At 37.4% G+C, this 24,788-nt stretch overlaps 1 protein-coding gene across 1 annotated transcript; it reads left to right on the top strand.

Moving 5' to 3' along the window:
- Window positions 1–94: 94 nt before the first annotated feature.
- epas1a (endothelial PAS domain protein 1a) lies at window positions 95–24,788 on the top strand. The gene is made up of 16 exons (XM_084134811.1): window positions 95–397; window positions 8,128–8,318; window positions 11,692–11,843; window positions 11,978–12,062; window positions 13,660–13,778; window positions 13,871–14,073; window positions 15,651–15,757; window positions 18,011–18,158; window positions 18,236–18,453; window positions 19,340–19,554; window positions 19,829–19,939; window positions 20,535–20,947; window positions 22,070–22,196; window positions 22,300–22,393; window positions 22,484–22,639; window positions 23,433–24,788. The coding sequence occupies exons 1-16, from the start codon at window positions 372–374 to the stop codon at window positions 23,582–23,584; spliced, it is 2,517 nt and encodes an 838-aa protein (XP_083990937.1). The 5' UTR covers window positions 95–371; the 3' UTR covers window positions 23,585–24,788.

The raw sequence follows: 24,788 nt of genomic DNA, 5'->3' as shown, positions 1-24,788 counted from the left end.
TCGCGGAGCGCGCATGACGCGTGACTGGGAAACCAGAGTCTCGGGATCGCGCGCTGGAAGGCAGCCGCTAGATGAGAAGTGCACCAATCAGTTCGCGCAATAGTGCTGATAGCACGCGCAACACAGGAGTGGCGCTCACGAGCTCTTTACCAGCGTCCGGTCAGTCAGTGTCACTGGAAAGCTAGTGCGATCCTCGGCAGTGTTCTGAGACTGCACTAACTGCTCCGGTCATTACTGGAAATGTCATGAGAATGGACATTACGAAAACTAAATAAAGGCATTTGTGAGAATAATACGCGTTTTTCTTCTTTCGGAAAAGTTAAGTGAATTCATTATACGCAGGACAAGGTTGTCTTCAGCATTGGCGCATCATGACAGCCGAGAGAGAGAAAAAAAGGTAAGTCGCAATAAATCATTTTATTACTGCTTGAACTATCAGTTATGAATTTACTTTTGTTGTTTACTTTAATTTGATATTCTCAGCTGAGATTTGCAATAATACTTGCACCAGAGCGAAACAAACTGCTGTTTTAGCCACATATCGAATTAAAGGATTCTTAATCTCACTGGTGTTGTATTTGAACTGATATTTGCCCTCCTTTATATATATAACATTAAACATAATCTCCCCCTTAATTTTAGTTTCTCAAGACTTTGATATTGGAGAGGTCCGCGCAGAACCTATTTTTGGCTCGCTTTTAATAATGGACTCATATTATGGCTTGAAAAGTTATTAAAATGTCATCACCAGAGTTGCATTGCTACTAAGAAATAACAACGAATGACACACTCGATGTATCTCAGTATGCCTACGGGTTAAAAAAGATTAGATACAAATAATTATGTTGCAATCATGGTTGGACATGTTCAAAATACATTCATTATATAAAACAAAACAGTTTTTTAAACAAATTGATCCTCAGAGACTGTCAGACTGAGAATAAAAATAACTAATAAATAACTACCTGTTGAATTTAAATATCATACTCTGAAAAATATTTTATAATAAGCATTCGTTTCTTTGTTTTCATCCATCTTCTTTTCTGTAATTTTTACTGGTTTCATGAATTTCTAGCTCAATTTTCTTATTTAGTAATTCAATTCAAAGTGGTCAAAAGAGTGCACTGAACTTAAAAAATGAAGGCAGCAATTAAACAAAATTTTACAATCTTTTTTAAATATTCAGATTTATTTCAGAATTGTAGCTATTGTGGTATTTTCTCTAACCTGAGTAACATAATTGTTAACAGTTTTAAAAATCTTCATTGTGTTTGTTCTTTTGCAATATATTGAAAACAGTTTACAGTACAATCCGTTTGGACAATCATGCTAAATTTAGACGAAAAGGTCAATATGAAGTAGTGCAAACATTATGAAAAAGTGTTTTGTCTGTCTTTTTAGTCTGTAATTCACCAACTACTTCTGATAATATCTTTGTCAGTTTGATCTTAACTATTACACTAATACATACATAATTAGCAATAAATAATACATGTATTTATTGCTGTTTTCCAAACACATTTGGGATCAAATTCACATGACCTAATTAAATCCCATTTCAATATTCTACTCAGACACTGAACCCTCTCTTTCACTGTCCCATCCTCCGGTCACACAAATGTCTTTATCCTCCAAGACACAAACCCATATAAGAATATCTATCAGTTGTCAAAAATATGCATTTGTTGCTCGGTGTAAATTGTGACTTGGTGATCTGCTTGGATGACATTTTAAATTCAGATATTACCAGATAGTAAAATAAACCAGCACCGGCTCTCTGATGCTAAGGCATATTGAAGATGGTTATATGTTCCTCCATGTGTTTCTTGCTGGCTTGTTAACAGAAAGGTAATGTTCCAATTGAAACTGAGTTGATCAGATCAGGGCTCACCTCTCTTTTTAATATGGACAGCGCGAACAGGCCATGATGTGTCCCTGCTCTGGTTGCTTCCATCACTTTATCCGATTCTTATCTCTTATCTGGTTTGTTTAACTTGCTCTACGAGTTTCATTAGCACTGTGATTTACTGTGATGTGTTTTGTAATTGGTGCCAGTGGGGTAATGTAATCATTTAACTCTGCTGTTTTAATGACATACATCAAAGCTTGGCTGCACAGAAGCAATTTGCAATATAATACATACGCAATCGGATCATTCTGACACCCATGGGTTCAGTTATCATATTGTGTTTAACACTGATTCATTCATTGGTTTATTAGTTGGCAAACTAAAGGTTGGCCATCTCTTTGAGGTTTGGGAAAATAGGATTATCTGTAGTGAATGGCTGCTCTGTACAGTCTGGCTTTTGGCTTTCTGTGAACTCTGGCCTAATCTGGTTGCAGAGAGAGAGATAAAGGGAGGAATGGGTTCACGTCGGCCTGCTAATCACATGATCTGCTCCCTTTGACAGGTTTTGCTTTGGTTGTACGTGAAGACGCCCGAGGCAATAGGTGATAGTTGCAGCTATCTTGCCATTGTGTTTGCAAGGTCGTTAGGAGTCGTGATGGCTCTTTAGATCCTTTGCTGAAATACATTTTCGTGTCATACCTGTTGAGAGTCTGATTGACACTTTTAATGTAAAGAACACTGCATGTTGAGAACAGGCGGGAGGGGCTACATAGCTGTCGGTCTTGTTATTTTGTTCTAGTAATTCCACAAAAGGTGAAAAGATTGTAAAAGAGGGGATAAAGAAGTGAAAACGGCCAGCAGGCCTCTGTCTTCAGGCTATACCTTGACCTGTAGCGCATCTCTAATTCAGAAGTTATTTAGCCAGCTAATGTCGAAATCGTTTGCAGCGTAACTGGGGGTTGAGGTCAGCAGCTGGACTGTGTGGGAACAGAACTCAGTAGCCTAGTAGAGGGCAGAGGACACAACTCCCCTTCATTTGAGAGATTGAATCCAGTCTGAATGAGGCCAAAGGGTTTGTAATAACTACATCTCAGCAGAGAGATAAACCTTTACGCTCAGCTCACATCCAAGGGCTGTTTGGGCAGTGTAGATCTGGATTGTTTTACTGAAAAAATAAGTTAGGACTCGGAGTTCACACATTAGGTGATGGTTTCTGATTTCAGCTGGCTGTGAGAGAAATGTTTCTATATGGTTTAAAAACAATGGTCAGTAATGTAATGGTCAGATATGTTTTTGTTATTATAGATCAAGTCTAACATGTTATGGGCAATATGCATAATGCTGATGGGTTTTTTAAGCATGTTAACTCTCAACAGGTAGGTTACATCGATATGTCAGTAAAGGTGGCGACAAGTGACAGTCTTAGTCAATGTTATCAAACCCATATTGAGCAATCTCTATCAGTCAATCTATATTATTCACTCAACAGATTCATTCGGACCACTGATTTATTCAGGAATAAAACAAATAGCTTATGACTACTGTCTTTATGAGCGAGTCACTGAATTGTTTACTCAACCGATTAGTTTAAAATACCGATTTTTTTAGAACTGAACTTAGCTATGGTGTCTTCTTGCAGATGTGCAGAAGTTTATTCTGTTTTGACTTCATTAGTAAATTACTATTTTCGTTGATGTACATAAATTGTCTATAAAATGAAAGTTACTACAAACTTCTAGTTTGTTGAACTTGCTCTTGCTTGTGTGATATTGATTACTTATTATAGCTTTGTTCAGTTATGAAATGTGAAACAAGTGACATTTCTGGCATTGATAGGTGTAACTGCTTTCAAACTCAAGAGATCCACCTGGGTTCTCTGAAAAAAAAATTAGTTTCTATTTTAGTATAATGTTGTCTGGTGGTGTAACGATCACCAGTGAGAGTGCCTGGGATAACCATCAGAGGGCACTCCGACCCGGACAATCACCACACATCCACATACTCCATTCCCCATAATCCTTTGCCCAGACCATCATCCATTATCACATTCACCTGCGTCTCATTATCCTGTTCAGATCACACTATAAAAGCCTGGTTCAATCTGTTAGTCTCAGCAAAGTCTTGTATGTGTCTCACTGCAGCGTTTTTGTATCCTGTTTCTTCCATGTCTTGGTCCTCTTGATTCTCTGCCTGTTCCCTTGCATTTCTCTCTTTGCCTCAGCCTTGATCTTTTATTACTTGCTTGGATTGTTTGTTTGTGTATGACCCTTGTCTGTTATTTGGATTACGTCTTTGGATTACCCTGTTCAATAAATACTGCATTTGGATCCTCAACCTTCTTGTTTGTGACCGGTGGGTTCATGATTTTCAATGCATATCAGACTATCAGAATTAGGGAACAATGAGCAACGTGCAAACAAACTGATGCATTGTGCAAATTTTGTAGTGAGCATCATTTTAAAACATAAAGCATATAAAAATTGTGCATATGCAATATCAATAATATGTTATCTCGTGTGCTGTAGTTAAATTAAAATGGCCTGCTATTAAGAAAATGTCCTTGACATATGATTGACACTTGCATGAATTTAAGATTTGGATAGTTTCCAGGAAATGATAAGAAATGAAATCATTTCATTAGTGTTTTACTGCGTAGTTCTCTATAGCTGTAAATTAATTGTATAATTGATTGTATAAGCGCTCGAGCTTTGGAAGGAAGCCCCCCCCCCCACCCCCCCCCCCCCCCACACACACACACACACACAAATGAATGTATTGAACATGTGAACTCTGTATGAGTCTGCATTATCTTTCCCCATTTATTTAACCATTGTGTCTGTATTTTTAGAGCTGCACTTGATTTCTGCTTGTCAAAACCTGATGAGGTTTCATATATGGCTGGAGACAGAAGGCAGTAACTGTTTGGGTTGAAATGGAAGTTGCCATTCCTCATTTAGCCCTGAGAAAAAGCAGACAGAAAATTCATGTTTAATTCCCATTGGTTTGATCTCTGAGTAAAAACAATCAGCCATTTTCTGTGAGAAGTATCCATAGTTACTATTACAATGACAATTTTTTTTCTGAAAATGGGGGTAGTGGAAGGGCATAAAGGGGGCATGTTGTGGTTGCCAAATATGCTGCCGTATAATAGAGGGCTGATTATCGCATTCCTGCACCCCCGCACTGTGCTGTGCACATTTTACAAACACTCCCAGAGCCGGGGAATGGGGGACCCACACTGGGAGGCAGCTACTGGAATTACACCACTAGATCCTGGTCTCCCACAGACACTGAAACTTAGTGCTGCATACAGACCATGTGTCATGTGTTGGTATCTGTGTTAGTGTGTTGTTATGTGATGCATTAGAGCACTTGTGGTGTTTCGCCAACAAACAGTGCTGTGGCTTGGTTTTTGTTTTGAGGGCACAGTGCACTGTGGCACACCGCACTCAGAGGCCATTGAGAGTTCACTTCTCTGTGCCACACTCTCTTTCACACACTGGCAAGCCACAAACCGCAGAAATCTTTCACCTGGCAAGATAAACGTTCGTGCATTTTTGTTTTCCTTTCACTCTCATTTTTACATTTTCAACTTTGGGTGATTATTCCTTTAAGCTGTACGGTTATAGATAGAATGCTATATAGACTAATTTATTGAAGTAGGCCTATATGCTGCATTACTTTTTGTCAACTCATACACTACCATTGAAAAGTTTACAAAATATCTACAAAGTCTACAATCTACTAAATATTTCTATTTCTTTTAAACTTTCTGTTCATCAAAGAATCATGATTTTTTTTTATCATGGTTTCCACAAAGTATTAAGCAGCACCACTGTTTTCAGAATGAATAATAATAATAAATATTGTTTAGCATCAAATTAGCATATTAGAATGATTTCTGAAAGATCATGTGACACTGAAACCTGGAGTAATGATGCTGAAAATTCAGCTTTGCATCACAGGAATTAATTTCATCTTAAAATATATTAAAGTAGAAAACTGTTACTTTAAATTGTAAGCATAATTCACAATATTACTGTTTTTTACTGTATTTGTGATGAAATAAATGCAGCCTAGGTAAGCAGAATAGACTTCTTTCAAAACTATTTAAAAAATCTTACCAACCCCAAACTTTTGAACTGTAGTGTACTTGACTGTCAGGTTATACTGTATAACATGCACTAACAAGCTCAAGATAGACATCTGCATGAGCCTGGCCCTGTGACCTAACCTGACCTGACCCAGCCCCATTTGACTGGTACTGTATTTAATTTATTGTGTCAAATTTTAAGAACAAACTATTCTTGAACCTGTAATGACTCAGTTTTTTTCCTCTGCAAGTGAGTAAAATAAACCCTGATGCACTGATTCTCACAGGTGTGGTTTTTGCAATGCTTTTGCTTTGACTCAAAGAGTCAAAGCAAAAGCAAAAAATAAACTATTATTTTAAATAATAGTTTATTTTTATTAAAATGGACCCAAACTTGTCCCAAAATCTGGCAGTTTGTAAACCTGGGCTGAGATTAAGAAGCACTTTTGCCAATTTTTGTTTGGTCTAAAAGTAATTTTTAATATTTATGAACATTTACCTTTGCACAGCCGAATTTCATGGGTGAAATCCAATCATTTCAATCTTAATCCGTGCAATCTGGTATTTCACATGAGGACGGAAACATTTTTACCTCACAGATTTTGCATCAGGTTCAAGTTTGGTGAACTTTGGCACACGAATTTGCCATGTTGACCAATAAAAAGCTGCTTGGTTTAGAAGTGACCCCTGCATGACCAGTGCTTAATTTTTTGTTAATAGACAATAGACTTTCTTTTCCCACAAAGTTTCCCTATTGTGACTGCGCCAACAAAAAGACAATCTTCAATCAGAGTTAAAGTTCATTGTAAATAATATATAAATAAATAATGTAATGTACAGTTAATGTATGTGAGTATACACTCACCTAAATGATTATTAGGAACACCTGTTCAATTTCTCATTAATGCAATTATCTAATCAACCAATCACATGGCAGTTGCTTCAATGCATTTAGGGGTGTGGTCCTGGTCAAGACAATCTGCTGAACTCCAAACTGAATGTCAGAATGGGAGAGAAAGGTGATTTAAGCAATTTTGAGCGTGGCATGGTTGTTTGTGCCAGACGGGCCGGTCTGAGTATTTCACAATCTGCTCAGTTACTGGGATTTTCACGCACAACCATTTCTAGGGTTTACAAAGAATGGTGTGAAAAGGGAAAAACATCCAGTATGCGGCAGTCCTGTGGGCGAAAATGCCTTGTTGATGCTAGAGGTCAGAGGAGAATGGGCCGACTGATTCAAGCTGATAGAAGAGCAACTTTGACTGAAATAACAACTCGTTACAACCGAGGTATGCAGCAAAGCATTTGTGAAGCCACAACACGCACAACCTTGAGGCGGATGGGCTACAACAGCAGAAGACCCTACCGGGTACCACTCATCTCCACTACAAATAGGAAAAAGAGGCTACAATTTGCACAAGCTCACCAAAATTGGACAGTTGAAGACTGGAAAAATGTTGCCTGGTCTGATGAGTCTCGATTTCTGTTGAGACATTCAGATGGTAGAGTCAGAATTTGGCGTAAACAGAATGAGAACATGGATCCATCATGCCTTGTTACCACTGTGCAGGTTGGTGGTGGTGGTGTAATAGTGTGGGAGATGTTTTCTTGGCACACTTTAGGCCCCTTAGTGCCAATTGGGCATCGTTTAAATGCCACGGCTTACCTGAGTATTGTTTCTGACCATGTCCATCCCTTTATGACCACCATGTACCCATCCTCTGATGGCTACTTCCAGCAGGATAATGCACCATGTCACAAAGCTTGAATCATTTCAAATTGGTTTCTTGAACATGACAATGAGTTCACTGTACTAAAATGGCCCCCACAGTCACCAGATCTCAACCCAATAGAGTATCTTTGGGATGTGGTGGAACGGGAGCTTCGTGCCCTGGATGTGCATCCCACAAATCTCCATCAACTGCAAGATGCTATCCTATCAATATGGGCCAATATTTCTAAAGAATGCTTTCAGCACCTTGTTGAATCAATGCCACGTAGAATTAAGGCAGTACTGAAGGCGAAAGGGGGTCAAACACAGTATTAGTATGGTGTTCCTAATAATCCTTTAGGTGAGTGTATATCTCTCTAATCACCAATTTAAAAACGTCGACTGCACACAGTATCTAAGCTGAAGCTCAGCCAATAGGCTATGTTGTTTTCATCAGCCTCCTCTGTTTTCCAGGCATCCTTCAGAAAGGCGCAAGGAAAAGTCTCGTGACGCAGCACGCAGCAGGCGCAGTAAAGAGACGGAGGTGTTCTATGAGCTGGCCCATCAGCTGCCGTTACCCCACAGCATCAGCTCTCACCTGGACAAAGCCTCTATCATGAGACTAGCTATCAGCTTTCTGCGCACACACAAACTCTTCAACTCAGGTACACAGCTACACAAATATTTTTGTGCATATTCTATCCGTTGGATTTTCATTGGATTTGCGTATTGTTGTTGTTGCTTTTGTTATTTTGCTTGTACAATTTTCCAAATTTTGGCTTATGTTTTTGATGGTCAACATCGTGATTTTGAAAAACATTAACAAACGTGCTGGTGAGGATGTTTAATAGGAAGTTCTGTATGTTGTCACCTTGGTAGCTGCTTTACATATTGTCGTAAAAAAATGGTTGTATATATTATTTGCAAATTTACAGTAGCTGCTGTTCAAAAGTTTGGGGTCTGTAAGATTTTTTTATGTTTTTGAGAGAAGTTTGCATTTATTTGATCAAAAATACAGTAAAATAGTGAAATATTACGACAATTTATTGTTATTTTTATTGTCATTTATTTATCATTATCATTCATCATTATGTCGTTTTCAGTGTCACATGATCCTTCAGAAATCACTCTGATCCGGTGCTTAAGAAACATTATCAATGTTGAAAACAGTTGTGCTGTTTAGTATTTTTGTGAAAACAGTGATACATTTTTCTCAAAAGAACAACATGTTATCTTTGTTAATATTCTACATGTCTGTCACTTTTAATCAATTTAATGCATCCATGCTGAACAAAAGTAACCCCAAACTTTTGAGCTGTAGTTCATGTCTGTCCAAATCTGCGTTTGGAGGTGTCTTCATTTGGAAGGATATTTAGAAATAAAGTAATGTTGTTTTATACTAAGAAATGGGTTCAGGTTAGTTTGTAGTTATTATAATTAGCTTTTCATAAACACCGTAGAGGTCTGTGGTGTGTCTTCATTTAGACAGCTAAGTAAACATGTTTATGTGTCAGTGAAGTCGGGGTGGGTAGGTCTATGATATGTCCTGTACTCCTTAATATATACAATAAGAAATGCAGGAAGACAGACAAAGAGCACTGCACATTGTTTCCAGACTCCAGTCCTGACGCACATACATGTGTACAGTATGTGTGCATGTCTCTGAGAGAGGGGGATTAAACAATGAAAAGGGAAGAGATGGAATCTGGTGTGTGATGTGGAAGTGGGTGGGGGAAGATCGATGTGTGTGGAGAAACGGGGACAAAGAGAGATAGCGAGATGTGGAGTAATTAGGGGCTGCTATGGTATTGTTTTCTATGAACACTGTACAGTGAATTCTTCTCACACTCTTTTCTTAGCCACAATAATCTCTGTGTTGGCGCCTTGCAGGTCTGCCTGTGATATCTGACGTGCTGTACAGTGTCCGTCTGGATGTTCTGTTTTATTCTTTGACTCTTGATACTGTAGGTCACTAGATTATAAAACTAGAAGCTGTATAAACTGATATGTTCATTATTGAGGTGTGAGGATGCATTGTCATATCACTTATAGGTGTTAAAGAGATTGGCCCTGTCCTAAATGGCACACTTCATATGCACTTGCATCTTGTGGACTTACAATGGCTGCTGCGTGTGTGTGTCCCTTAAGTCCACAAGACCGTAGGCCGTCTCCCATTTGTGTCCCATTTGTCATTGTAGGTTTCAGAAGGGTGCTCGATGCGCACTTTAGCCTGAGCATGCAAGCTCCCCTGCGGACTTATACCCGACAGTCAAAGTGACATTACGTCAAATCTTAGAGGAAGATTGTGAGGGCTTAGGGTTCCGTTTGGGACAGGGCTGTTATGATTCTCATCTAAACCATATATCAGTCGTAATCTTTCTGCCATAATGAACTTACCTGAAAAGGAGTCATTGGGGCATCATATTATATCCTGAATTACTAGCAAAGTCCTTCTGAAGATGTGAATCTTTGAACCCTCATTAGCAAATGGCCCAGGACAGAAAAGCCAAAGAGGATAATCTCCTGTCAAAATGAAAAATCACAACTCATATCTCTTTAACAACTGATTGACCAAGATGAAATTGGGAGCAAATGGAGACTTGTAATCAAATTTCCAGCTTCTCTTTTGTGTCTCATTTTCAAACGGCTCAGTTTTCAATAGAAGGTTCTGTAAAGGACAATTCAACAGTATTAGATTAGTAATAGAAGACGATTGTCTCTTATAGGGAAGACAATTCACAAATGATAGTAGTAAACATGTCAATTGTGTCTCCTAGATCGCAATGAGCTTAAATGAAGAGCAAATGGACACTTTTGCCAAGTCTCCTGCTAATCAGATTTTCTGAAAATTTCACAAATTGTTCTCAAATTTTAATGAGCTCAAACATTTAAAATCAAATTCTTCCAAGACCAATTGATATGAGCTAGCCAGATTAAATGCATTGCCCCATGGTCTTACTGTAAATAATCATATTACTTACACTATCACTCAAAAGTTGGGGGTTAGTAAACATTTTTTTGAAAGATGTTTCTTATTTTCACCAATGCTGCATTTATTTATTATCAGTAAAAGAGTATTATTGTGAAATATTATTGCAATTTACTGTAAAATAACTGTTTTCTATTTTAATATATTTTAAAGTGATATTTATTGTGTGATGGCAAAGCTTAATTTTCAGCATCATTACTCCAGTCTTCAGTGTCACATGATCCTTCAGAATCAATGAAAACCATTTATGAATGTCTTTACCATCACTTTTGATTAATTGAATGTGTCCTTGCTGTTTTTTTGTTTTTTTATTAGTTAAAAAAAAGACAAACTGACCTCAAACTTTTGAACTTAAACGAACCTAAACTAAACATACTGTAACTTCCTGAGACATGAAAGAGCAAGCCTGTCAGAGAACCTTGTTTACAACCAGAGGCATAAATGATACTAATAGAGATGGACAGAGGCTGAAAATTCTGAGTTCTTGGGTTTGGCTGAGAGCCAGAGAAGTAAGACATAACAGTGAAGTATTTATAGCAGCAGAACGAATGCAGCGGGGCTTGAGGTGGGAGCGCAGACATGGACCGCCTGCTGATACCTAAACGCACAATGCAGACAGTGCTGATGTCTGAGCAGGGTCAAAGCCTCAGCGCTCAGGACCTCAGTGCCTGATCTGAATGAGTATGGGAGGAGGTCTTATCTGCAGGGAAGCAGACATGAAACTCACAGCATGGAGCCTCGCTTTAATTATTTTTTTAAGTTGTTGACTCTTTTCATGGCATTGTGTACCTCAAACATCCCCTCTACTGATCAGCTGAATAGCTCATTTTTATTCCATGTTACTGTGTGAATTACTTTTTAATTAAATTTGGGATGTTTACTTTTTTTTTGTGAAGCAAAATGGTACAGGATATGAGTCTAAGTGTGTGATTGTGCCTTAACATTAGATTTGGAATTGTTTTCATAATTTGCCAGTGTAAATTACAAAAAAAGACCCGATTTTACACTGTACAGACGCACATACTAAGTTGTCTTGTCTTTTGTCCCAGGCCACACAGTGCAACAAACCCGGTACCAGGATGACAGCCAGATGGACAGTCTATATCTGAAGTCTCTGGAAGGCTTTGTTGCTGTGGTAACATCAGATGGGGACATGATATTCCTTTCAGAAAACGTCAGTAAATTTATGGGCCTTACGCAGGTGAGTCTCACCTCATTTCCTTTATTCTTTCAGAAGAAAAGCTTCAATTCTTTATTCTTAAAGAGAAAACCTGTAAAAGCCTTCTGTTACTTCATTGAGCATTTCATTTTACTTGCCTCACAAAATGTTATCAGGTGGAACTGACAGGCCACAGCATCTTTGACTTCACTCACCCCTGCGATCATGAAGAAATTCGAGAGAATCTCAGCGTCAAATCAGGTGAGCATTTTTTTGGATACACTGTTACCTTTAAAACCAAAATGGCTGATTCTCCTAGTCCTCTTTATCTCTGGGTGTAATTTGCCATGAAGATGTCCTTTTCTGATTGCACTTATCGCAGTCAGGATGTTACATTTTGTACATTCCTGTGATGGTTCGTGTGAAGACAAATCCACTTTTTTTTTGTTTTTTCGTTTTTGTACAGTCCAGCCTGTAGTCTCGTCTGTAAAGCCTTGGGGGCTATATTTTTTCAAACCAGTGTTCGGAAAGTTCGTTTGTACGGTTTTTGTTTCTGTAAAAGCTTCTATCTATCTATCTATCTATGGCTAAAACATTTGGGGGAAATTTTAATTGTAATTTTTCTGATATATATACACACACACACACACACACACACACACACACATACACACACACACACACACACACACACACACACGTACACACACACACACGTGCACACACACACACACACACACACACACGTACACACACACACACGTGCACACACACACGTGCACACACACACACACGTGCACACACACACACACACACACACATACACACACAAACACACACTATATATATATATATATATATATAATATTTGTATAATTATTTTTTTAAAGAACTCCATGTTTTCTGTGTTTGTTTGTAGGACTGCACAATTTGGACAAAAAATATTGTTCAAATTATGTATCAATTTGAATATAATTCAATAATAATTATTATTATTATTTTATTAATAATAAATAATATTATTAAATAAAATAAGAACTAATTTACTATTGTAATAATATTATTTCACTGTCAAATAAAATAATAATTATTTGATTTTACAGTACGACTGTAAAATAAATACAGTCATATGAGCTGGACTAATCCATTGCCATAAACAAGGGGAATTGTTTTACTCAGTTTTATTATTTTCATTCGTTCATTTTGTTTAATTCAATAATTTACATATAAAAAAGATGTTTGGCTTTAAAAAGAATTCTGGACTTATTATTCAATTTTTTTAGACGATGACAGGAATTCAGCAGACTTGATTTGAATAGTTTCAGTGCTAAACATGGCTTTGTGAATTTTATACTTTCATGTCATTTATTGGCACCAAACTTTGTGTGAACTCTGGCCCAAGTTTCTATAAATTACCATTTCTGTTGCTATCATATAAGCAGTGTGTTTGCACACAGACACACACTCATAATGACAGTAAGTGGGCCTTTCCCACAGCACATGTTCCTCCTCCTCTTGTTTTATCTGTCTCTCACTGTCTCTTCCTCTAATCTTTCACGAGCCTGTCACCTGACCTGTTTAGAGCTGCTTAGAGCAAATTATGTAATTTTCTTGCCATTTCATTGGCCACTTGGAGATAATTCCTATGCAATAGCCCATAGAGCTCAATATACTGTAGTTAAGGTTTCGACAGACTGCTTCAGCTTCGGTTGAACTTTGCACCTGGCATCCACGACCCACTGACAGAGCAAAGTCCTCTGAATGTGCTAGAAAAAAAGCTTTATGGCCAGCACAATGGTCAATTATAAATACAAAAAAGATTTTTAAGTATATATCTTAAGAGGTGTTTAATTGGCAGGACCTGTGTATGGCAGAAGAGGTAAAGACATGAGCACAGGCAGAGATTTCTTTATGAGGATGAAGTGTACGGTCACCAACAGAGGTCGCACTGTGAACCTTAAATCAGCCAGCTGGAAGGTAAGAATGCATAAGCATATCATAAAGCTTCATGCGGCGTACAGGTGCATGTGCTGTCATGTAAAACATTGTGTCGCCGCTCTGTCTTTCAGGTGCTGCATTGCACGGGGCATCTGCAAGTGTGCAGCAGCCGACCCCCTCAAGTCCTGTGTGGGTTTTCGGAGCCACCCCTCACATGCGTCACTTTGCTGTGTGCGCCGATCCCACACCCCTCTAATATCGACACACCTCTCGACAGCAAGACGTTCATGAGCAGACACAGTATGGACATGAAGTTTATCTACTGCGATGAGAGGCAAGGGACTTCTGTAATTAGAGTGTGAATGCACATGTGTATGTGTGTTTGTCTATATGTGTGTGCGCATGTACAGTGGGCCCAAAATATATCTGAAGCTCTAAACACAATACACAGTGTCTGATGTATTTCCTATTGAGACAGGACTTTTGTGTAGAATAAAAAAAAAATGTAGACATTAATTTATTAGCCACAGACATTTTTTACATTCATTTACAGCCATTAATCATGATTTGCAGGTGGTTTTAGAGGGAGGGACATACTCAGAGATTCTAGAGAGCATTTGATTGGACAAATATCAATGTAGTTCAGGATGAGTCATACTGTGTTTATTTTCTGATAGATTATGTGTTTGTATCTGCTTACACTTGTATGCTACCATTCAAAAGTTTGGGGTCAGTTTTATTTGATTTATTTATTGTTAATATACATTTTTAATCAAATAAATGCAGCCTTGGTGAGCATTAAATCCTTCTTTCAAAAACATAATCTTACTGACCACAAACCTTTGAAAGGTAATGTCATTTTGTGAACATTTAGGAGTACAGTAGCATATGGATCGCCACACATGGACTATCAAAGCTCTCATTTAGATTTCATTGAAGATCACTGTATCTTTGGTAAACAGTGCTGTTTTTCATTTTGCGCTTATGTTGAGTGCATGTAAGCAACATTAGTGAGCTAATATGTGTGTTTCAAAGGTCACTATTGGGAACTCTTATCCTAATCCTGTTGTGCTACTACCTGTATTGTTATCAGTGTGTGGTAAGGGAGAGTGATTATGAGCTTTTCTTGCTACATTTCTTGAAAGCTCCTAAGGGGCACAATTGACTTCTCTAACAAATCTTGCATAACAAACCAATTTGTCCCCTGGCAATATGGGGCCGGGGCTGCTCTGAGTGCCTGGTCACCCATCTGTACACTGCAATGGGTGTGTTGTGGAGAAGGTTAACAGCTGAGGTCAGATATTTGCATGCTTCCATTTAATGGAGCTTATTATTGACCGCACGGAGTTCATTAAAAGCCCATACTAGAAAAGGAAATGAGAGGAGGCTACTCCAGAGAAAAACTGGAGGTTCAAATAGAAGAAAAATAACAATTGCATGGGTTTGAATGGAGTATTCAACATCACACAAAAAATGATGTGGTGAAGATATTAAGCATTGCAACAAATGCGTTTGTGTTTCAATCTAGCATTTGCTACAGTGCTTCAAACCCAAAAGAGGATGTGGCCTTTGTCTTTTGGAGGCACTGTGTTGATACGTGTGTGCTGTTCTGTTCTGTCTTTTAATCCAGCAAACAGACATCAAAGATAATGATCAGACAGACCAAGTACGACTCTTTTGCACAAGAGATTTATAGCTCCAATAAATAAGGGTCCTGCTTGTAATCATTTGTTCTCACTAAGCTAAGCAGAGAGTTTACACTGGCTCCCAGCAGCACAAGTTTGATTGCTTTCACTAGATGTAATCAACAGTCATGAATCTTGGTCAATGATGGCTTCAGTGCTTTAATTCAATCACACTTTGTTTTGACGGTTCCATTAGTTTTATTCTTGACTTCTCTTTGTGTTTCAGAATCAGCAGCTTGATTGGATACCGACCAGAGGAACTTCTTGGCCGTTCGATGTATGAGTTTTGCCATGCTTTGGATTCTGAAAGCATGACAAAGAGCCACCAAAATCGTGAGTACCTGTCTACATCCAACTAAAACAAAGCCAGGAACCACAAAAACATTAAAAGTCGGATTTTGTGTGGTCCTTTTCTGTTTATACATGAAACAGTTAAACAGATTTGAATTGGAGATGCCAGTCTGAACAAAGCCATAAAGCAAACAAAGTGTTTGATCCATTCTCTTTACCTCCATTTCCTGCACTGGATCAAACACACCAGAAACAACGCAGTAGCTTATTGTGTGAATACCGTTTTGGCTAATTTACCTATCTTTTAAGCAATCTTGACTTCGTCCTGAAATGACTCACAGTCTGGAACAGAACCATGCCTCTCATCTCTGTCCATGGGTAAACTACGTGAGTTCAAAACCTTGAAGACCTGTGGTGTTCCCATGGGCTTGATGACTGAGGGAAACAGATGTCCCGCCGGGCTCCAGGAATTGTTGAGGGATATTTATAAACTGAATGGTTGTTGCATTGCATTATTTATTTGCTTAGCAGATGCCGTAGACTACGTTTAATGTTTTCGGCCACTTTACTTTGGCCTCCTATCTTAAACCTACCATATAGTTCTAACCTTAAAGACTATTTGGAAAAAAAAACTACATTTTGTAGTGCATTTTTATATATGGAAGCCCATTTTCATTCGTAAGAAGAAAAAACGTGCTTTGGTAAATCATAATTTTGAGATAAAAAGTCACATGACCTAATTACGAGATAAAAAGTTAAATTTATAACATAAAACCTTTAAAAGGCATAACTTAGTATGTCATATGTATGGCTTTATCCCATAATTTTGACTTTTTATCTTATATTTACGCATTTTTAATCTCATAACTATGATTTACCAAAGCATAATTTATTTTCTTATGTGATGGAAATGGGCTTTCATTGTTATGTAAATCCATAGCTATGTTTTATTGATTACTTATTGATTTATTTACATTATTTATATTTTTAATGTATTATCTCAGGCATAAGCAGTGCATCAACTTTTTATTTTACAGGTGCAATGAGATTAGTTCCCTCACATACAATAGCTTGCAGTTTCATCCTAAACCACTAAATGAATCCACTGTTTACAAATGCTCCTGTCAAATCTTGTTTTGAATGTGATTTGCTTTTTGTATATTTAGAGGACACTGATTTGATTGTTGTTGCCACATTGAGGCTGAGTAGATGGCCTGAATCCCATTATATGTCCTTTGACTTCATCTATAACAACCCAAAAGCTCTCAGATTTGCTCCTTTAGGATGGCCCACCTGATTAGCTAGTGCATTAGCGGCTAACAAGCCTTTGAAGTGTGCAGCACCTCTGTTCTGGTTCCTCTGATGTCTTTAATCCAGATCAGTGCTCTGGTATTCTTCACTAGCCTCTTCCAGTGATAAGTACCTGGAGTATTACCTAATAGTAAGATCTTTTGATTTGAAAAATGACTACACTTACATGATATGCAGTAATGGACCTTATTCAAAGGCTGTATTAGGTGTAAGCTATTTACATGGTGTTACATTTTAAAACTATTCAGTAACACTTTACAATAAGATCTCCTCTGTTAACATTAACTAACATGAACTAACAGTGAGCAATATATTCTTGCAGCATTTATTAAACTTTGTTAATGTTAGTTAATTAAAATGTTCATGTTCGTTCATAGTACATTAGCTAATGTTAACATATATGTCTAACTTTTGATCTTAAAGATGTATTAGTAAATGCTGAGATTAACATGAACTAAGATTAATAAATACTGTAAGAAGTATTGTTTACATGATGCGGAGCCTATCCCAAATAATGTCTAACAAGGAAATAATTAATTTGCCACTTATGTTACAAAACACTGTAAAAACACAGAGTTGTATTATAGTTAGATTTACTTTTATAATCCATCTATTACTCCAGATCTGAATATGGCCATTGAAATTAATGCAATCATGCTGTTCAATTGCAGTGCTTATTCTGAGTATTGTCATATTAGTTGAATGCATGTACGTAAATGTCCTGGCTACACACACACATATACTATATGAAACTATTTAATAAAAGTTTAATTAATTAAAAATTGTGTTATTTAAATTATTTAAAATGTTTGTTACATTTAAAAATGAAATAATAACTTATTATTAGATGCCTGTCCAATGGAATTTTTAACTTGATTATCAACTGATGAAAAAATCTATTTGGCATAAATATAGTGTATCCATTTATTATTAGTTACATTTAACAGTTTAGGCCATTCCCTCTTTTTCTGTGTTCTTCTTCAGTTTGTAATAAGGGTCAAGTGGTGAGTGGCCAGTACAGAATGCTAGCGAAGCACGGGGGCTACGTTTGGGTGGAGACCCAGGCAACCGTCATCTACAACAACCGCAACTCCCAACCACAGTGCATCATCTGCATCAATTACGTCCTGAGGTACTGTATTAAACGATTATATTAAATGGTGATATTGATACTTATGGTACTGTTCTCACACTGTTGTTGTATTTCAGTTCTGTTGAGGAGCAGTCCCTCATCTTCTCCCTGGATCAGACTGAGGCTCTCTTCAAGCCTTACCACATGCGTAGCATGGGAGAACTGTTCAGCCAGGGTGGAGCTTCCTCCGTTTCAGAAGCTCAGGACATTCTTTTCACTAAGTTAAAGGAGGAGCCTGAGGAGTTAGCTCAGTTAGCACCCATGCCAGGAGACGCCATCATCGCCCTGGACTTTGGTCAGAGCGCCACCCGGCACTACTTTAACCATTACCCCTACAATACCTTCACCCTCTTCACATCCTCAACCCCCGATTACAAAACTACTCCCATCCTGCATGCATGAACTCTTACTCCTTCCCTTGGCTCTCCTTATTCTACCTCACAATCACAACCACACACATACACTGCCCAGGTCATAAGTTGCGGCAGACGTTGTTGTACTGTAGCTTAGTGGCACTGTAGCTTGGCTTTGCTGCAGGGTACGCAATATGTGACAAAAATAAAAGAAAGCTGAATCTTTCTGCTCCACAGCACATGAGCATCTTATGGCTTAGCGTTGGCTTTAGCATAAACAATTTTGTATTATTAAAAATACAGTTTTTGTTTGTTCGTTTTTTTATAATAAAAGTAAATGATATTTCAACATCACCTGTGTTTTTGAAGGTTTACCAATGACAGCTGGCAGTGTTTGTGTGTTTATTACCCTCACCACGGGGCTATAATGGGTATACTAATTTCACTTTTCATCACAATGCATGTCTTTACAAGTAAAACCACTGCATGTAATGGAAATCACCACCTAGTGACACTTTCAACAGTTTTAATTGTTTTTGGTGATGGCTGAGGTTGTTTTTAACATCCTAATTAATTATGTTACCATTTATTCTCATGTAACTCGCACTCTGAAAATGAGCCAGATCATAGTCAGCACTAAACTTTTTGCACATTGTGTTGTTTAAGGTGTGTACTGTATATCCACTGTTAGTTGATCTTCCATTGCTCCATTACTATATGTAGTAATTCTATGATACTGCATCTCATTTCAGTTATTTTTTATCCCACATGTTGAACTGTGACGTCAGAGGCATTGTTTGACTTGTGTCACGTCCAATGCATTTGCAGAAAGGCCAGAGTTTGAAGAACCTTCTTACTTCTCCAAGTCCACCAAGCTTCCTGTGGTGGGACCATCATGGGTTGTAGACACGCCACCTGATGGCAGTCCTGATAGAAGCCTGCCCAGCATTCCCTCCACCTTCACCGTACGCCAGGCGCCTCCTGCGGGCAATTGCACGCCCTGTACCACACCCTGCTTGAGTGGCTGCAGCAGTAGTTCTACAGTACGTCCCATCCCCATCTGTGACACCAAGGACATTATCGTCCTGTTTTTCAAAAACAGTCATTTAGTTTCCATGGTCATTTATGTTGCTGTACCTTTAAGATTTCTAAATTCAAAACAATTTAAAATTGAAACAGTATGTTTTCATAGTACATTGAAATCTCAGAAGATCAAGGAAAATTGGTTTTCTCCTAACATGACCTTTTTAAATAGTGACGTAATTATGATTTGTTTTACATGTTGGTGTTTAAGTGGTTTAATGTGTTTGTCTGCAGCCTAGCAGTCCAGTAGATTACTGTGGCAGTGGAGAGAGTGATCTGAAGGTGGAACTGACAGAGAAGCTATTTGCTCCTGAATCTGTAGCAACAAATCCCACAGACTCCCAGGTGAGTGAGGCATTTCATCCGTAATAGTTCAGATGACATCCAGATTCTACACAGTTTCAGTCATAGTCTTTGTCTTTTGATTTATCCTTTATCCTTTTGTCATATTCATAAATTTAGACAATTTTACTCTATTTGATTACAATGAAATATAACTTAAGTAAACAGTAAATTATAACAGACCATTCTTTAACAATGTGAGTTGCACATTATGACTAGCTTGTAAGTTCAAGTTCACCTGTTCATTCACTTCAATGCCTGTGCAGATGCAAGACGTACAGTAATATTACATTTACTTTGTGGAGATGGCTGATTAGTCACATATACACTACTACATATTTAATTAAAAAGAAATTAATACTTTTATTCAGCAAGGACACATTAAATGGGTCAAAAGTGACAGTAAAGAATTTTACAATGTTATAAAAAAAAAAAATTATATAATAATATATAATGATATATCAGCTCTTTCACCCCAATTCCTGGCATACTTATTACTGATTTGTTCAGAATTTTTCTTTTTGCATTGCAAGAATTTTTTTTCTCATCAAGTGCTTTAAATGAATATTTGGTTGACATGATATCTAACTGTGTGCAGTTGGACGTGAGCGATCTGGACCTGGAGACTCTTGCTCCATACATCCCAATGGACGATGAGGACTTCCAGCTGCACCCCGTTTGTCTGGAGGAGCCGGCGCCTGACACAAGTCCAGGCCTGAGCAAAGCCCTCCAGCACAGCTTCAGCAGTGTAGCTGACCTCTTCCAGCCCCTGAGTCCATTCCCTCCTGACAACAAGAGCAGTCCTCACACGTGTCCAGACACGGCTCATGTGCAGCCTTTCCAAACCGCACCAAACGTCCCACTCTCTTCTGAAGAGGGTAGACAGAGTCTTCAGTGGTCCCCTGACCCACCCTCACAATATCAACGCACAGATATTAGATGCATGGATGACGGAAACACAACAGATCCAGGACAAACATGCAGTTTCACTGCTGTACTGCCACAGCAAAGGTGAATAGAGTTCATCATTCCCTAACACATGCATTTTATTTTGCAATACATGAACTAGGCATCAATGATTAACTAGATTAGGATTTAGTGCAAGTCAAGCAGACAGCTGAATGGGATTTTTAAAACTTTTTGATGAAAGTGCAACCAAATATAAAGGCAGCTATATATTTTTATGCATAAAGACCCATTTATACTCTGTGAGAAAATTGCAATTTATTTATTTTTTATATATTTTCATAGCAATTAAGCCAAAAGAATTTAAAATATTATCTGGAAAATGTACTTTGTTTTAAATTGCATTGTTCGATATACAACAAAAGAGACTTTTGAGTTCAATTAAAATTACTTTGTATAGCAATTTCCACAATTAAAACATTGTTCCAAAGCTTTACAGAGAATACTGTTTTGATGAAGATTAATTCTTTTTTCTAACCTGTGAACCCTAGTTTGAAAACCCCTGCTTTAGAACAAACACCTAATCAGAAAATTTTAAGGAATTTCAATGCATTCCTGCCCTGTACATACACTAATGTTCAAACATTTTTGAAAGTCTCTTTTGCGCACCAAGGCTGCATTTATTTTATTAAAAAAAAAAACAACAACATAAAAACAGCTATTGCACTGTAAAAAAAAAAAAGTTGACTTAACTTAAAATTATAAGGCAACTTGCTGCATAGATTTTTTTGAGTTGACTCAACTAAAACATCTCTATAGTTGAGTTGACTCAACTATAACATCTCCAGTTGAGTAAACTCTATTAGTTGAGTCAACTCAAAAAATCTGTGCAGCAAGTTGCCTTATAATTTTAAGTTGTCAACTTTTCTTTTTTTACAGTGTGTGAAATATTATTACAATTTAAATAACTGTTTTCTATTTGAATGTATTTTAAAATTAGATTTATTACTGTGATCACAAAGCTGAATTTTCATTATTTGACAAAGCTGTCTCCCATTCATAGTAAAATGAGTACACTGTCTGTGTAAATCTAAAGTCTTTGATTTAATGCAACTATTAACTATTAAAACTATTATTTAGTGTACAATATAACTATTGGACAGTAGTGCACTATAACAAGGGTCATAATGTTCATTGATGGATTTATTTTTTTCTTGCTATTTTTAGGTTTTTTGAGAGCTTTGCCCCTGTACAGAAAGGCATGAGCATGGGACAGATCGCTCTCCACAACAACTTCAAACGGAAGCGGCCGTCAGAGTTCGGTTTGTCATGCTCTTTCCCCGATATTCCAAAGGTAAGTTCTCAGATCTCAATATAGACTAATGTAAATGAGTGAAGTTTATATAGTGAAACCAAAGACGGAATATCAACTTAACATGCTGGTACCGCCTCACAAGTCTACAGATGGAATGCGAAAAAGGATGAAGACGATGAACGTCGACAGCTGTGCATTCTCTGTCAGAAAGTCTCTCAGCACGAGTGTGCTCACAGGTACATCAGCTGTCTCTCTCTTTCTATCTTTAGTTGTTTTCCAGTGTTTCAATACCCAAATTTACACACTCTGTTGGTCCTTCTTCGTAGACAAACTTCCATGCATGCAAAGTGGATTGGTTGCTTTTCACGGCTGCAGTCAATCTCTCAAAGGGACCTCAGAGGATCTCAAACAGCATTTCACAGAGTCATTCTGCTCTCCCAGTAACAGACAATACCACATGATGCCTTCACACAAACACTCAGGTCAGTCACCAGCCCTTACAGCACAAACCAAAATATTACCAACACTTCAACAGTGACAAATATTTTTCCAACATGATTCATATCTTGGCAGCATCGAAGGGATCATTGAAATAAAATAACAGTTAAATCATTTTATTATTTACGCACCCTCATATCATTCTAAACCTGTATGACATTTTTGTTCAGAATGTTCACGCCAAACCGTTCAATAGTTTGGGGTTGGTACATTTTTTAAATGTTTTTGAAAGACGTCTGTTCTGCTAACCAAGGCTGCATTTATTTGATGAAAAATACAGCAAAAACAGTAATATTGTGAAATATTATTACAATTCAAAATAACTTTGAAAAATCCATTTTATTAAATTTTAAAATGTAATTTATTCCTGTGATGGCAAAGCTGGATTTTAAGCAGCCATTACTCAATGTCACATGATCCCTCAGAAATCATTCTGATATGCTGATTTGCTGCTCAGGTAACATTGCTTCTTTTTGCGGAAACAAAATGTATTTTGATGTATGAAATAGAAATAAAAAAGCATTTATTTGAAATACATTTTACGTTTACATTTAATCATTTAGCAGACGCTTTTATCCAAAGCGACCTTATAAATCTTTTGTATCATTACTGTCTTTACTGTCACTTTTGACCGGTTTAATAGGTCCTTGTTGAAAATCCTTGTGTATATATTCCAAATTTCGGAAGTTATTTGTGTGAAGATCAGACCCGAATTGGACCAATTGTGTCGTTATCTATGTGACATTTGAGTTACAGTTCTCTTTTATTTTTTGACAGGCATGATAAGTCAACTGTTGGGCCCATCCTTTGACTCGTACTGTCTGCCACAGCTGACACGATATGACTGCGAGGTAAACGTGCCTCTACAGGGAAACTTGCATTTGCTTCAGGGCAGTGACCTCCTGAGAGCCTTGGACCAGATCAAGTAGACCCAGAGCTTCTTCAGCGATCCATTCACCCAATGCTTTTTCATCCCATCTTTGTCTGTATATGCTGTTGTCTTGTATGCATGTATTATCAGCCTTTATTTAGACCTATTTGTACATTTTCCTTTAACATCTGTGTGATATTTTAATATATATTTGAAAAATCTGATTGTTACTTGTTTAGAATGTGTTCGGACGTACCACGTTCTGTGCTACTGTCTCAGACTCTAATATTGTCTTGTGCCTTCAGATGCTAAGTGTTCTTAACATTTATGGTCAGATTTGCCAGATTCACTGTTGCAGATTTTGCTATGTATATGAATAACAACTAACTAGAGCATAATACAGAATATAATATTATATATAGCATAAAATAATGGTAGTTTAATTTGTAACTTATTCATTCAGCTTGGTATACAAATACTGTGTTTATATAAGTGAAAGAGAGTTAAATGTTTTGCGAAAACTATTGCCTTAAATATTTGCTTCGAATTTGTACCAGCAACAAATGTGGCTTAAAACCGCGTCTCTCGGAAATGTGTCTGTTTAGAACATTATTAGTGGAATCGTATGCCTCAACTATCCCCTCAACACAATCATAATGAGAAAAATGCTGTAATAAATGTATAGTTTCTGTCATTTAAAGCACTTTATTTTAAAAGATGCAAATGGAAGACCAAAATGAAAAAGCCCCAGTATAGTGGTATGTCTTGGCCGTCTTCTCAGGCCCACCAAACACTAACCCTACTCTATAATAGCTTTTTTCTTTAATAACTGAATTGTAAATTCAAAATATTATTTTCTTATACAAACATATATTGTGTCTACATTAGATGAGGTTAGAGTTCTATGCTCCGGATCTCTGTAACACGTGAAAAAATGTTTGTATTTGGTGTTCAGAAGTGCCTTGGTACTTGGTCTTGTCTACCTATCAGTAGACAGAGATGAATCTGTAGCTTTCTCATTTACAGTACATATCTAATATATACGGTTATTCGATTTTGTATTGTGTATCACCTTCTTGTGATACATTGGGGTTTCTGTGTGTTTCTTAACAAAATATATAAAGCTAATTTTATCATAGTTTTCAATAGAGTCTGTGATTGTTTGTTCTCAGGATAGTCATTTAAAGTAACAAGCATTTGTTTGTAGCATTAAAAGATATGAAAGATTGCATTGTCTAAAGCAAATTAAAACGTAAATGGTG

The sequence above is a fragment of the Abramis brama genome (assembly GCF_963993115.1).
Source record: "Abramis brama genome assembly, chromosome: 14".
Taxonomy (NCBI): Eukaryota; Metazoa; Chordata; class Actinopteri; order Cypriniformes; family Leuciscidae; genus Abramis; species Abramis brama.
The sequence above is the reverse complement of the archived record's forward strand: the minus strand, read 5'-3'. Positions and strand labels throughout refer to the sequence as shown.

What these genes read in the sequence shown, in the direction of transcription:
- epas1a (XM_084134811.1), top strand. Translation starts at nt 372, where the DNA reads ATGACAGCCGAGAGAGAGAAAAAAAG. An exon ending in AATTTATGGGCCTTACGCAG is followed by an intron (nt 11,844 to 11,977) that starts GTGAGTCTCACC and finishes AAATGTTATCAG; the next exon opens with GTGGAACTGACAGGCCACAG. An exon ending in TGCATCAATTACGTCCTGAG is followed by an intron (nt 18,159 to 18,235) that starts GTACTGTATTAA and finishes GTTGTATTTCAG; the next exon opens with TTCTGTTGAGGAGCAGTCCC.